Here is a 13,774-nt window from a genome sequence, read left to right on the forward strand (position 1 = left end):
GTGGTATCTCCTCAAAAGGGATAAGAGGGTGATGTCATCGTAAAAATACTGCAGCAAGCAGTCTGCAGTAATGCATGACAGCCTTAAGCAACAGTTCTCAACGGTAAATTATTATTATTATTGTTATTATTATTATTATTATTATTCACGGGCATCTATGCACTCCAAAAGCTGAAGTTGAAATTTAATTTGCACCATAATTATATTTTATCCTCGTTTGTTTATCGGTGAAAATGTATGCATGGGTGCAACTGCCGTCCCACTCCAAAGTGATGTCATTTACACAAGCGCCAGTAGGTTTTGCGCATAAAAAATAAAACATACAAAATAAATGTATGGTTATTGGTTTTTGTACAAGTCCGTGCAAGGATTTGTAGTAATTGTAGTCATTTTACAGGTTTTATGCCGTGTAATTAACCCATAAAAACACATTTTCCTCTCCTTAAAAAAAAAAAAAGTCGAACAAGAATGCACCCTGTATGAAAGCATGCAAAAATTATTGGCATATTTCAAAGCGGTACTCAATTTACCACAATAAGAAAACAACAAGGAACATTATATCACATATGCATGTCTCATTTATTATCCCCCCCCAGTTTGAGAACCATATTTTCTGTGCTCGTCCTAACAAGTCCTTCGTCTACTTTCGTCAAGTACACAAATCCAGATGAAAGCAGAGAAGATGTAAGCTGTGCACTGGACTTTGTGCTTCAGGGAGGTGTTGATGTTGCAATGGCCCACTCGGGGAAGGAAGGGAAGGGTCACCCCATATAGTAAGAGTACATGACTGTATTATTTGTATTATGTCAGAACTTGAAAGGTATAGGATCCTAACAATGTTAGTCCTCTCATGCTTTATACCAGCGGTCCTCCAGAGCCCTGTTGGTTTTCAATTTGGTCATCGAATCAGGGTTTCACCTGGGGATGAAGTGTAAACTACCTGATATGACCAAAAAAAGAGACAGAAACAGCAATCATCTAAGAGCCTGAGGACCAGGATTACGAAAGAGGACTTACACTGAGAACTGCTGCTCTATACCACCACAAAACTGAGACAAGCTTATACAGTAAGTGCTGTTTAAATGCTACCCCCCCCTCCCTTATCTACTATACATTCATTATTTATTTCCTCATTATATTCCAGTACTCAAAGGAAACCACACTCCTAACAAACTGATTTTGTCACTTCTTAACATTGTGTGATTGAGTTACTCTGGGTGATTATAAAGTAACATTTTGAGTGCCAGTTCCCGACAAAGTGATGCATTGGCATTACACATCAGGGCAAATGAAATGACCCTAAGGCAAAAAACATGACATACAAACAGGCTGTGTAAATAAAGTGGAGCTTGTTCACGAGGCAATGCTTCTCCCAACATTTCACCGCCATAAAATGTCTTCATTTGCAAATGACCTGCTGATCACCACATTAAAACACCTGCCATGTGCAGTACAAATGTCTGCCCATGCTAAATATAACAGTGTCTACGATTGACCGGTTCCACATACAGCGCCCAATCCATCCACACCTTGTTACTCAGTTGTCTTCAAATGGCCCATTAGTCACACTCAGCATACTAACTTTGCCTTGATGGGCATATCAATCACCGAGCAGATTCCCTCTGTCTTAACAGTTATAATTCCAGTTTCAAATAATAAAACAAGCAAAGTCACAGTTGCAATCATGAGATACAGGTCCACTTAGAAGCCGCCAGTTAAAGTAAAAAGGGAAAACAGCTTCAGGAAGCAGTTAAGATCGTTTCAGGTAGACAAAACACCACATAATGGAAAAAGGAGGCAAATAACTGCAGGTCGGGGAGGGAAAAAAAAAAAAAAAAAAGTTGATTATTGCAAACACAATACAGTTTGTTATCATGTTACCTCTCACGATAGATCTGTGAATGTGTTCTGTGTGCAGATAGAAACTGCCCTGAGTGGAAGGCACTGTATACTGAAGCAAGGTCATAATGTTTTCATCACATTATCCAGGTCCATACATGTAACGTTAACCCAACCAGGTCAGAATACATGAGGTCTGCCGTCAACTACGCCAACACAGGAAGGTGATCTCACGCTCTCTGTTCCCAAGGTTACAATTCACACACTACAGGGGGGTATCAGCCTTCCATGATGACTTTAATAGAGAACAAGTCAGTGAGAAGTGAGCTTGAAGTGGTTATATGATCACGGTCAGTAGTATTGGAGACAACCAGCAGAGTGAAGTGGAAGTAGCAGCCAGGTTTTTATATGAAGAACAGACAGATGCAGTTTTTTTTTTTAGTGGTAGCTCTCTGTGTTGCAGCAGCAGAAGGGAACCTTAAGCATCTGGTTAGTAAAGCTACAGTACATTGTGTTTGCCCTGTGAACCTCGTACAACGCACAAAAGCTGAGCCGAGTTCAGCTCAGGGTGGTCAAAGAGGACTACTCAAGTGGCACAACATGACAGCATTGGTATAGCACAATAATAAAGAAATCTTAAATTTTGTTAAGTGCAGCAAAGCGCATACAATTTCAGTGTTATCCAAGAAGAACGAGACATTGACATTCATGTCAATCAAATTAGATTAACTGTTAATCTGACAAAAAAAATAATATATATATATATGTATATATAAAGCACCCATAATAGAAGTGGCTGAGTAAATTTAGCTTGATCTATTCCTCATCATTTAAATAGGCAACTGCATGATTCATTAAAGACTGGGTTGCTAACATGGAAATGAACATGTAATAATGGACAAATCCAAAATCAAATATGACAATTGTGCATTTTAAAGAAATTCTAGTTACATATATATCTCTCTTTCTTCAAATTAAAAAATAAAGTTAACAACCATTTGCCTACTTCTTTTTAAAAAATGTTTGAAGGCTGAAGAATATTCTGCCTTTGCTTTTTTTTTTCAAATTTTAGATGGTTTGTTAAAAAGAAGGCAAAAAAAAAAAACAATAGTGCAAGAGGTAATGCAAGAGTGGGTGCTCAGAGTTGGTGATGCAAATGTGAAGCAAAATGATAAAGAATGAGCGGAGCTGGGCCTGTCTTTTAGGGAGTGGGCTGGCCAACCAGTTGGCAGAAATTGCATTGTAATATCCACTTCTGACCCTGAAACCGGACACGTTCCATACTGAAGTACCCAGACAGCCCCCATTCCAAAAAATAAAGAATGAAAACAGACAACTTTTCCCCCCAGTGAGACACACCTGTTAAGCCTGCAAAGCCCGACAAGGTTTCCCCTTAAAATGGAGATCAGACTAAGACAAGAAGAAATACACACAGCGGGACACCACCTGCGCATGCCTTTCACTTTCAGGACTGGCACTTCTTTAGTCTATATTTGTCTATCTTTGATTGCTTGAGATGCCCACCTCTCAAGGTGCGTCACTTATATGTGTCCCGTTCACACCCTGTGGCATGTTTCTATGTGGTCTGTGAGCCACGAGCGTCCCCGTCAGGACTGAGAGCAGCTGGCCGGCCATGAGCTAAAACGCTGCCAGAGACCATCGGTAGATGAGTGGCTTCGCTCACTAAATTCTCATATTCGCTACTGTCCTCATCCTCATCCTCGTCCTCATCATCTTCGTCATCCTCCTGCCCTGCAGCTTGTCTGTCTAATGAGTCAGAGCTTGATCCGTCACCGTTGCCAAGGTATGGGGTGCTGGGAGTGGTGACCGGTTTAGAGCTGGCACCGGGGCCCAGACCCATCCCGAGACCCAGTCCCATCCCCAGCAGGCCCGGGGTGGGGTGTCCTGGTGAGCCCACGGCTTGGGGCCGGGGCAGTAGAGCAGCACTGGTAGGGGGCGAGGAGGAGGAGAGCAGAGAGTCATCCTGGGACAAGAGGTCAGCATAAGAAGGTGGGTTAGGTGAGGTACTGGGCCGCTCCGGTGCAGAGGGTGTGTGGAAAGCTATCCTGGACAGAAGGGAAGTCTCAGAAGGCTCTGTGTTCTCCTCTGGATTGGAGTGAGAGTCTGGATTCTGGGCTTCACGGAGCCCTGTGGAAAAAAAGAGAGAAGGACGCAACTAGTAACAAGGTTAAAGGTTACTGTTGCGGGGTTAAGAATGTGATTTTTTTTTTTTTTTTTGCAAAATGTTAGCACATAAAATCAGAGCAAATCAAGTTTAACTGGTAGACTGATGAAATATTTAAGAAAGGCCTGGGGGAAAGGGAGCAACTCACAAACTCAGGAGAAATGAAATGCTATGCATGCTTAGCTTAATATTTCTTGTTTTTGCTGTTTGCTTTTGATCTTGAGCCAGTATACATTAAAATATTTTTAACCAGCACACATTTTAATTTTAAAGTGAGAATTCCACTTTATTGAACCCCAAACAGATACGTACTTCTCTCCTCTTCTGCTGTCTTGCTTTTCCTGAGAGCAATTTGTTGTTTGAGTTTGTTCACATCCTCTTGAATTTTCTCCTTCACACGTTCACTTTGTTCTACCTCCCCACACACGGCCTGCAACCGAGACAAAGACGTGACAAACAAAAGGTTTAAAATAAGTTGAAACAAATTATCTTTGATTTACTGAGTGTGCGAACAATTTCTTTGTGAAATCCATTACAAAATTGTGATCCGACTCACCTGGACTTTATCTTGTAGTGCGCTGTAGACTTGAAATATTGTTCGGATATCCTTCATCACACCATCTTTGTCAAAGAATTCAGCCCTGGAGAGATATTTAGCAAAATATACCTCCATTACATCATTCAAGACATAATAAATAACATCACAGTAGAAACTCACCCTGTTTCTCATCAGGATCATACATTACAAACGCACTAGAGCTGTCTGCTATCTTGAAACTATACTTCCAAATTCCACCGTCAGTCACAGAAAGATAGCAGCTAAATAAGCTGAGGTGAAAATAGAGTGATCATATCAGGAGGTAATAAAAAGGCCAGGCTAAATCCCTGCAGTTCAGACAACACTATCAGACAGCATTTAGCTCATCTAAGACACACTGGGTCTAAGTTTAGAAACAAAAACACAGAAATACGAGAAGTATGTGCAAGCTGTCACACACCAGCTTTCCACTGCAGTCAGTCACCCACAAATATATGTATGTTGATACTACTTATACACAATGTCAAGTGTAAACTACAACTAGGACATACACACACACACACACACACACACACACATATGCTGGGGGTCCTGGGTGCCATGGTAGCACAGTTGCACATGTTATGCCCTCAAGGTGAAGCTCTAGTATGCGGTCAGGTGAAAACAGGTGGCTGCTGCAATTGTACACATATCAGAGGAGACACGTGTCTGTCTCCCAAAAATGGGAGTTAGCGGTGACATAGCAAAGAAAAGCTGAGAGTCCAAACCTTACCCATGCTCTTTGATGACCTTGGCGTAATTGAGTGAGGTGTTGGGCACTGAGGAGACTTTGTATTCCTGCTGGCTTGTGTTGCCAAGGTTTGGGATTGTGAGGGTGATTCTCTGGTTGTACCTACTGAGTGGAGATGACCAGTTAGCACAATGAATACTAAACCATAATGCTAACACTAATACAAACTATTTTTGCTTTTACAAATCCCCTTTGTTATGTACTTTTTATTTAATGAGATTCTGGTGAGTTATGAAACTGAAATGACCAAAGAAAGAAAATTATCTACCTGTAGTTATTATTTCAACATTTGCTGACTTTGTGATGTGTTGATAATGTATCTTTCACACCATTTCTTTAAACTCAGTAACACAAATATGCATTATCTTCATCTGTTTTAACTCTCTTCACATAAGTCCATCCATATTTATAACAGATTCATAAAGGAATCTAGATATAGACAGATATTGACAAGGTAGTCTTAATGTAATTCAAAAGTCCAAACATCAGTACACAGTTACTGATCAGACAGTAGTTTGACAGGATGCATAAGGCCATGAAAAATAAAAGAATCACATCACTTATGCGCTTTAAAAAGAAGCTTACTGCATTATTAAAATGCATCATGCATTCATTATGTTTATACATTTGGCTTTCAAAGTAACTGCTGCTGCAGGAACACAGTTAAAGTCTGGAGGGTCAAACAGTCCACCAGCATGACAATCCTGTTCATGAGAAGCAGAGCAGCACAGAGCTTCTTTACTTATTGGATAAATTAACTGCGTGTGTCTGTTTGTGTATGTGTTTGCTCATGCTGTTCAATGTGCATCTGCCTGTGCGTGCCATCAATACCTGCGGTTCGGTCTGAAGAGCACGTACTCCAGTGCGTGTGTGGAGCTGTTGGCTGTGGAGATGAAGCTGAAAAGAAGGAAGACGAGGTCGGGCACACCGAGCAGCTGAGTCAGCTGTTTGTGGATGATCTGTTCCCTGAACGACATCTGCTGCTGCGTGTTCCTCCGGAACCGGTACCAACCAATGACATTCTACATGACGGAAGAAACAAGTCATTTATAATGTGTTTAATCCAAGAAAGTCTTACTAATCCAACCCCACTTAGGACCAGAAATCACCAATCAAACAAGGACATGAGCGAACAGAACACTATACACAGTATCTATACAGTATAACAGGATTCATTTCAATACAATGATACATTTTGTTGTATACTGTTATATTTGAAGCCCAAACTGTTGAAATCCACAAGGTTAAACATTTATATTTTAAGATAAACTGGTCAATCACACATTTATTTTGCAAATCACTTATTAGTTGACAATAAAATCTAAAATAAAAATATAAAACATTTTTACAGGACATCAGCCACAAAGTGTGTTGAAATAACCAAAAGAAAAAAAAATTAAAAATTACTCACTTTCCGCCTATCTTTAAGAATGCTGTTGAGATTTTCTTCATTGACTTTGCCTGCGTAGTCATAAAAGCTGGTGAGAGGGGAAAAAAAAGAGGCAGTTAAACTGATCCATCTTGCTGCTCCTCCTCTGCTTTTAGTTTGCTCCTGTTACCCAATCTTGTCAGATGGGGCCATCTACTGTCCACTGTCAAACTGGTTCAGCCTGTGCTACAATGGATGCAAGTTAATTGATGTATCCATTTAAAACTGACATTAAAAGTGAATTTTTGAGTAACAGATACCACTCAGTACATTTTTATTTACTGGGATAAAGCACAACAACATATGGAAGTACTGTTAGTACAAATGTATTATGGACTCATCTGAAATAACATAATTTCAATTTGATGGGAGTATTTTGCCATCAAACACTAATATCATAATAAATGCTCATATAGTTGCCACAAGAATCTACAATTACTTTCTTCACAGCTCAATATTAACAGCAACGATAGCTCTTGTAAAATAGCAACCCACTTCAACTTTATTGTGTTACAACAAAAGTTAATATCAGATTTTCCCAAATGAAACAATCATGGCAAAAACTGTTGGTCTACTGACCCTTTTTTTATCTCCACAATAATAACAGTGATGATAATGATAACTGATTATCTGAGAATAAAAAGCTCATATCTTACCTAAACAACTGTGCACAAGGATCATGGTTATGGATTTCTGTTGGAGACAAATGACAATGGTTTCAGTTACATAGCATTATATATATAAAAATATATAAAATCAGCTCTTTCAAAGCATGATTCAAGTTAATAAAACAATAGCTCCGGTCCTTGATTATAAATTGGCTGAGCCGCATTGTAAGCCACTGTAAAACACTCTATAAACACACACCTGTGACTGTATTACATATTACTGTGCCAATTAGGCTACAAATTGTTTCAAAATGTCAGATTTTGTTGTGAATTGTAATTTATTGGGTAGGCCAAGCGAAGATGAGTGGTGTAAAGAGATGGACAGGACAGAAGAGGAAGATAAAGAAAAGAGACACGCTGAAATGAATGAGAGTGAAACTGAAAAACTGGAAAAGTCAAGAAACGAAGCCAGGACCATTAAACAGACGTTGTGGTCCGTTTGCTGGACAGGAATGCTTTCCACTGTGTCTGTGTGTTGATTGGCAACTATTCTGCTTAATGTTGCTGAACAACCACATTGCTTGGCAGAAGAATGATTATTTGTTATCAATGAATTATTGCATTTTTTGTTGCTGTGTGTTTATTTTATGAAACCTTGCCAGGTATATGTAGTAACAGTTTTATAAAAGCAATAAGCCTTGTGGTTTACAGTGATTTTAGAACAGCTAAGGGGCGTTGTTAAACCACAGCCTCTTGTGGCTTATTGCTTTAGTAAACCACAGTGGAGCCCCACTACCTAAATTCTGAACACAGAAATGCAACCTACAGACTAACACTGCACAACCAATAAATCTGAGATAATATTGCTTTTCGATGCTGTTAAAGTTGTTTACATTAGTAATGTCTGTACACAAAGCGGTTACACAAACACAAAAATGCCTATTTCATACCTGAGACTTGCTGTATATGGCTAAAAATATTGATTTGGCCTTCAACACTATTACACTGACTTTTAGTTTCAGTTGTCTTAGTTTACAACACAAAATCCCACAGAGAGTAGACTTTAACTCCAACCATTAACTAATCTGCACACACTAAGTGCTCAGAAAAAAAAGCTGCTTGTTGCCTGTTTTCATTCACAGTTACATTTCACAATCATATGCATCAACATAAGCTTCTCTTTACAGGACTGAAGGGATAGAAAAGTAATTCAGGACTCAATAATATCAAGCAATCGAAAAATAAGTTACAATTAACTTGTAAATGTTTTAAATATATTTGCAAGTAACATTGGCAGGTTAAAATTTGATGCAGATTCAGGGGCTCCACTCTAGTTACACTTTTAATATCCCCAGTTGTCATCAGTCTGCTTTCTACAGTTTGTTATGTTGACAGTGTTTGATTGTATAGGGTCAGAACTCAAAGCAAAAATGTGACATACTGTAAGGTGTGTGCTTTGCAACAACTGTAACTAATATGTAATTATGACAATGTCATTGTGCTGTTTATTTGACAGAACATCTTCAACAAGAAATGTTAATCTACTCATTGTGAATAGTGAGTTTACAGTCTATAAAGCAGACATTAAAGCCCCTGCACACCTACACAGGTGTTTTAACTTTGTGGCTGATTAAACTTCTCAAGTTAAGGCGGGGCAGTGCAATGATGTCATCAAAATGTATGTACTTACAAGAATGCTAAAGGCTGTCCCAAATAGATGCAACAAAACTAATAGGAGCCTTAGGGAGATGTCAATCAAGCTCAGTTTGTACACACCTACACAGTCTTGAGAAGAGCGCTAAACAAGCAAAACAAGTGAAAACACCTGTGTGGACAGCCCATGGGTGTAGAGGGGCTTTAACAGAATCATGTGTTGTACAAACAAACCGTGTCTTTTTTTACAAAAGGAGCAGAAGGACTAAACATTGGAATTTTTCACAGCAGAATTTTTATCTTGTCATAGCAGGAAAAGCACAGGTGTTATGAATTTCATTAACAATGAGCTACGAATTTAATTAATGATGACAGGACCCTAAAACTGAAGTAGCTAAATTAAATTCAGCCTAATTAATTTAATTATTCACACCCATGCTTTTTCTACTGTGATATATCAAAATGTCTTCTGTGACAAAAGGCCTATAAAGAAGTGATCATGCCATCTTCTTAAGTCTCTAACTGTCTCTTAAGGCTGCCATCATAAGACAGACATTAATCTGTAGCTACTTATTACTTTACAGAATACCATAGGTGTTTTGTGTTATCGAAGTCAGGCCTTACCTACTACCTGGAGCAGTTCTGCACTGCTAATCTGTGTGTCACTGATGCTGACGGTCTCTTCTTGCCTTACGTCTCCTAATAGGAAGCCCTCCTGTGCAAACACATTTTAAGGCTGTAGTTAGAACACTAATGCAGAGCTGAAACAAAGTAATGATCCATTAGATAGCTGACTGATGTAAAATTAACCAACAACTGTTTCAATACTCAATTTATTGCATTTCTCAAGCAAAAATGCTAAACGTCTTCAGGTTCCAGCTTCTCAACTGAGAGGATTTACTGTTTTTCTTTTTAAGAATGATACCATTATAAAGTGAATATGTTTACGTTTTGAACAGTTGGATCATGTGAATAAGCAATTGAAGACATCATCTTGGGCTCTGGGAAACCATGATGGACATTTTTCACTAGTTTTGGATATTTGAAAGACTAAACAATCAAGAATAAACATACAGATTAGCCAATACTGAAAATGATCATTTGTTGGAGCCCGGATGCAATACAGAATTATGGCTACACAGATAGATAATCTTTTCATATAAATGTTCTGAATATGATTCAGATTACCCTTGCCACCTTGATCATCTTCAAGCTGCTGTTTCATCTCTGTGCAATCACTTCAAGTGCAATACAACCTGCAGGCTACTGTACATACCCAGGATTATAGTCTGTATTCATTGCCATTTATATTTTATGTATAACTCTATTGTAATATCTGTACTCTTTTCTTTTTCTTCACACTATTGCACTTTGCTTTCTACTTTATGTTTACTACTGTTTGATTGTAGATGCTGGTGTTGTCTCATCTCAAGAATTTCATTGCGCAATTGACTGCCATGTTATTCTGTGTATATGACAGTAACAACCTTGGACCTTGAACCAGTGCACATACAACAACAATAGGAGTATCAGAATTTGACTGAATGTCTGCATGTTCATTCAAGTAACATAAAAATAATAAATCAGCTTTCAGCTCTGGTAGTAAATAATGTTGTTTATTTTATATATGAGGAAAACGTCATCTCTCAGGCCAGAAACATTATTTCTGACCCCACTCAAATCCTTCGATGTGAATACCAGCTCCTCCTCTCAGGCAGGCGTTACAGAATTCTTCAGTGCAGGCTAAACAGACACAAACACTCTTTCATCCCTCAGTCCACTAAAGCCCTAAACAAACACCCCAGTGGCCATCAGTAGAAACGGTTGATCGTTGTTTTTTGTGTACTCTTCTGTATAGTGAATGTGCAATAAATCACAACGTCAGAGGCTAGTGCAGTAAATGAGATCCTTCAGTGTTTTATCTTTTATTGAGGATCTCAGAATTTGGAGTATTTATTGATATTTTTTGGTTTTCATCCTGAGTAGTTTCATGTGATTATTGTACCTTCTATCACGGTATTTATGAGATGTATACAGCAGCAGCATCATCGTGTGTCAAAGCCACGGCACACTTCCCTCTGAGACAATAAAGTCTTATCTTATCTTACAAAACATTATTTAACTGACAGCAGCTGGTAAATCTTTTGTAAAACAACATGGGCTGACTTGCTCATTCCGCGTATGACAGGAATGCAGGCAAACTTGAAAGTAGCGACTCTACACCTGCTTGAAGTCTCAAGTCTCTGACTGACAAGAAGAAAACAGCGCTGACGTTAACTTTGCTTCTACAAAGAGCTAGCAAATATCTAAATAAAAGAAAAAAAACATTTTTGCAGTCACTTTGCTAAGACAGTTCTGACTTGACGCTAAACGCTGCTAACATTAGCTGTGCGGAAACCCACAAAAAAAACAAAAGGGGGTTAACATTTACGTTGCCTGATTAAGAAATTAAATGTGTTAACTTCTTATTCCTGATTACATTCATAACGACTATTAAATAGCAGGTCGAGGTGACTGAAGATATTAGCAGCACAAAACACACGGAAGTCACTTGACTCGGTAGCTTAGCTAACATGCTAAGTGGCTGACTGCTGAGTATTTCCTGGACCTCAAACTTTCCCCAACAGCCTTTCCCATTATAATATGGTATTAATTCATATATATGGCTCTTATTAGCTACTATTAAGACTTACTATTTCATTCTTGTGCAGCTATAACACACGAGATTGCCTACTACGTAAGTCTTGTCGTTCATATAACTGCATAAGCCATTTAAAAAAAGAAATCACACCCGCCGGTAAATAGACGGGACCAATACTAGCTATGATGACACTGGAAAACAACACAAACTAAAGGCGTTTAGTCAACGGTCGGACACGCCAACGAGCTACGCGCATTTTAGCAGCCACTGCATCGTAGCTTGTCAACAATATTTTGGATACTTACATGATCTGAGTTGCTGTTGGCGCTGTGATAACACACAGAACTAAAAGTGTAACCTGAAATAGATGCCGCCATGATGGAAACATCCCTATCATCAATCCCGATGCCCCCCGCGGTTGCAAAACACGCTCCTCAGACGCAATGTCTTATGGGAAATGTAGGCACCGACCTGACAGCCCTATAAACTAAAATCTAAGGCGGAGGAATATGTTCTTATTAATATTAATGTGTGCCCTGCAGTCTGTTGGTCGGTTGTACCATAATGGCTAATCCCAGGACCTGAAGTTAATCTATGCATAATGAATAATAACAAGAGAAAGAAATCAGGGGATGTAGTCAAGGAAGGACTTGAATTAAGGAAGATAGGTGTCAATATACAGCCCTAAAACAGTTAATTATCTTTACATCTTTAAGCCCTGTTATTATTTAGATATACCTGTCTGTATATGTATATGACCCATCTGCAACATGAATGGAGATCATATTTTCTGGGTTAAGAATTGAAAAGGGACATAGAATTTCAGATCAGGTGTCGGTATTCACAGCAGAGAAGCTGGCAATATTATGGGCACTTTGGTGGGTCGAGGATAATAAACCAGCAGTGATTCACCAGCAGCTTTAACTACAATAAAGGAAACAAAATTCAAGTCCAGACCTGATATACTGACAGAGATTTATCAAACATTGTACAGAATTCACAAAGCAGGATGTGAGGTGGGTTTTGTTTGGGTACCAGCTCACATGGATGTAGAAGGCAATGAGGAAGCTGCAGATAACATGGCAAAGAATGCTGCTCACGATGATAGAGTGGATTACAAATTACAAATTACATTACAAAGAGTGTCATTTTTCTATTTATAAGGTTTTGCATATTTACCTAAAATAGTTTTGAATAATCACAGTGAAAAAGCAAATGAAATAATTTTCGGAATTGCAAAAATCACAGGCATGGTCTATATCTTTCCAGCACTTCTTTTATAGGGTGAATTCAATGTAAAATCTTGAAGGATACTTCTTTCATTTTCCACTGTAAATCAACCATTATAGATATAATATATTTGTATTAAAAAAATAAATGTGAAGGAGAAAAGAAGGGGAGGTCTTACTTTGCAATCCAGAAAACTGTGGAAAGAGCAAAAAACAATTTTGCCTGCAAAAGAAAGGGTTGTAATCCAGACTAAGGCTTGGGCATTGTGGGTTTAGGAATGGGCTGGCTCTGACTGGAAAACACCTGGATGGCAAATGTGAGTGTGGGGCATGGATGCATAGTATGAATATTATATATTATAATACATCCATGGTGTGGAGGCTTGGATACGGTAATGCACATCCTTATCCAGAGTAAGAATTACTCCCATCAAAAGAGGAAGCTGTTCAAAGACCTGGGAGCTGTTTTTACTCTGTGCACCTTACTCAACCTGGATAACTGGAGTAAAATGGAGGAACAGCTGGAATTTCTGTACAATGTTGTGGGTGTATGTGAATTTGTGGGTGTATGTGATTTGTGGGTGTATGTGATGTGCTATTGTGTGTAGCTTTGTATTTTGTATAATGTGTCCTGTGTGTTTTTTGCTTTATACTGTTTGTTATCGTGCTGATATATGTTTTAATTGTAAGGGACTGCAGATGAAAATTAGCTTTAAAGCTAACTCTGGTGCAGTGCATCAAATGTTAACATTTATGTTTAAAACTGTACATTGTCCCAATAAATACAATACAATATACAACAAAATATAAAGACCTGGGCCAACAACAAACAGTAGAGGGCAGCAATACGCCAGTGCAGCGT

General features: G+C 38.7%; 1 protein-coding gene across 2 annotated transcripts; it reads right to left on the reverse strand.

The window, feature by feature from the left end:
* Nucleotides 1-560: 560 nt before the first annotated feature.
* abraxas2 (abraxas 2, BRISC complex subunit) lies at nt 561-12,108 on the reverse strand. 2 transcript variants are annotated; one of them, XM_044373135.1, is made up of 9 exons: nt 11,989-12,108; nt 9,667-9,757; nt 7,438-7,474; nt 6,764-6,830; nt 6,184-6,374; nt 5,335-5,454; nt 4,581-4,665; nt 4,337-4,454; nt 561-3,987 (listed from the first exon to the last, which is right to left on the reverse strand). In XM_044373135.1, the coding sequence occupies exons 1-9, from the start codon at nt 12,058-12,060 to the stop codon at nt 3,416-3,418; spliced, it is 1,353 nt and encodes a 450-aa protein (XP_044229070.1). In that variant the 5' UTR covers nt 12,061-12,108; the 3' UTR covers nt 561-3,415. The 2 variants fall into 2 exon arrangements, with proteins under 2 accessions (XP_044229070.1, XP_044229069.1); XM_044373134.1 differs by having other exon boundaries at nt 5,335-5,457; nt 11,989-12,107.
* Between the last annotated feature and the right edge of the window lie 1,666 nt (nt 12,109-13,774).

The sequence above is a fragment of the Thunnus albacares genome, chromosome 14 (assembly GCF_914725855.1).
Source record: "Thunnus albacares chromosome 14, fThuAlb1.1, whole genome shotgun sequence".
Taxonomy (NCBI): domain Eukaryota; kingdom Metazoa; phylum Chordata; class Actinopteri; order Scombriformes; family Scombridae; genus Thunnus; species Thunnus albacares.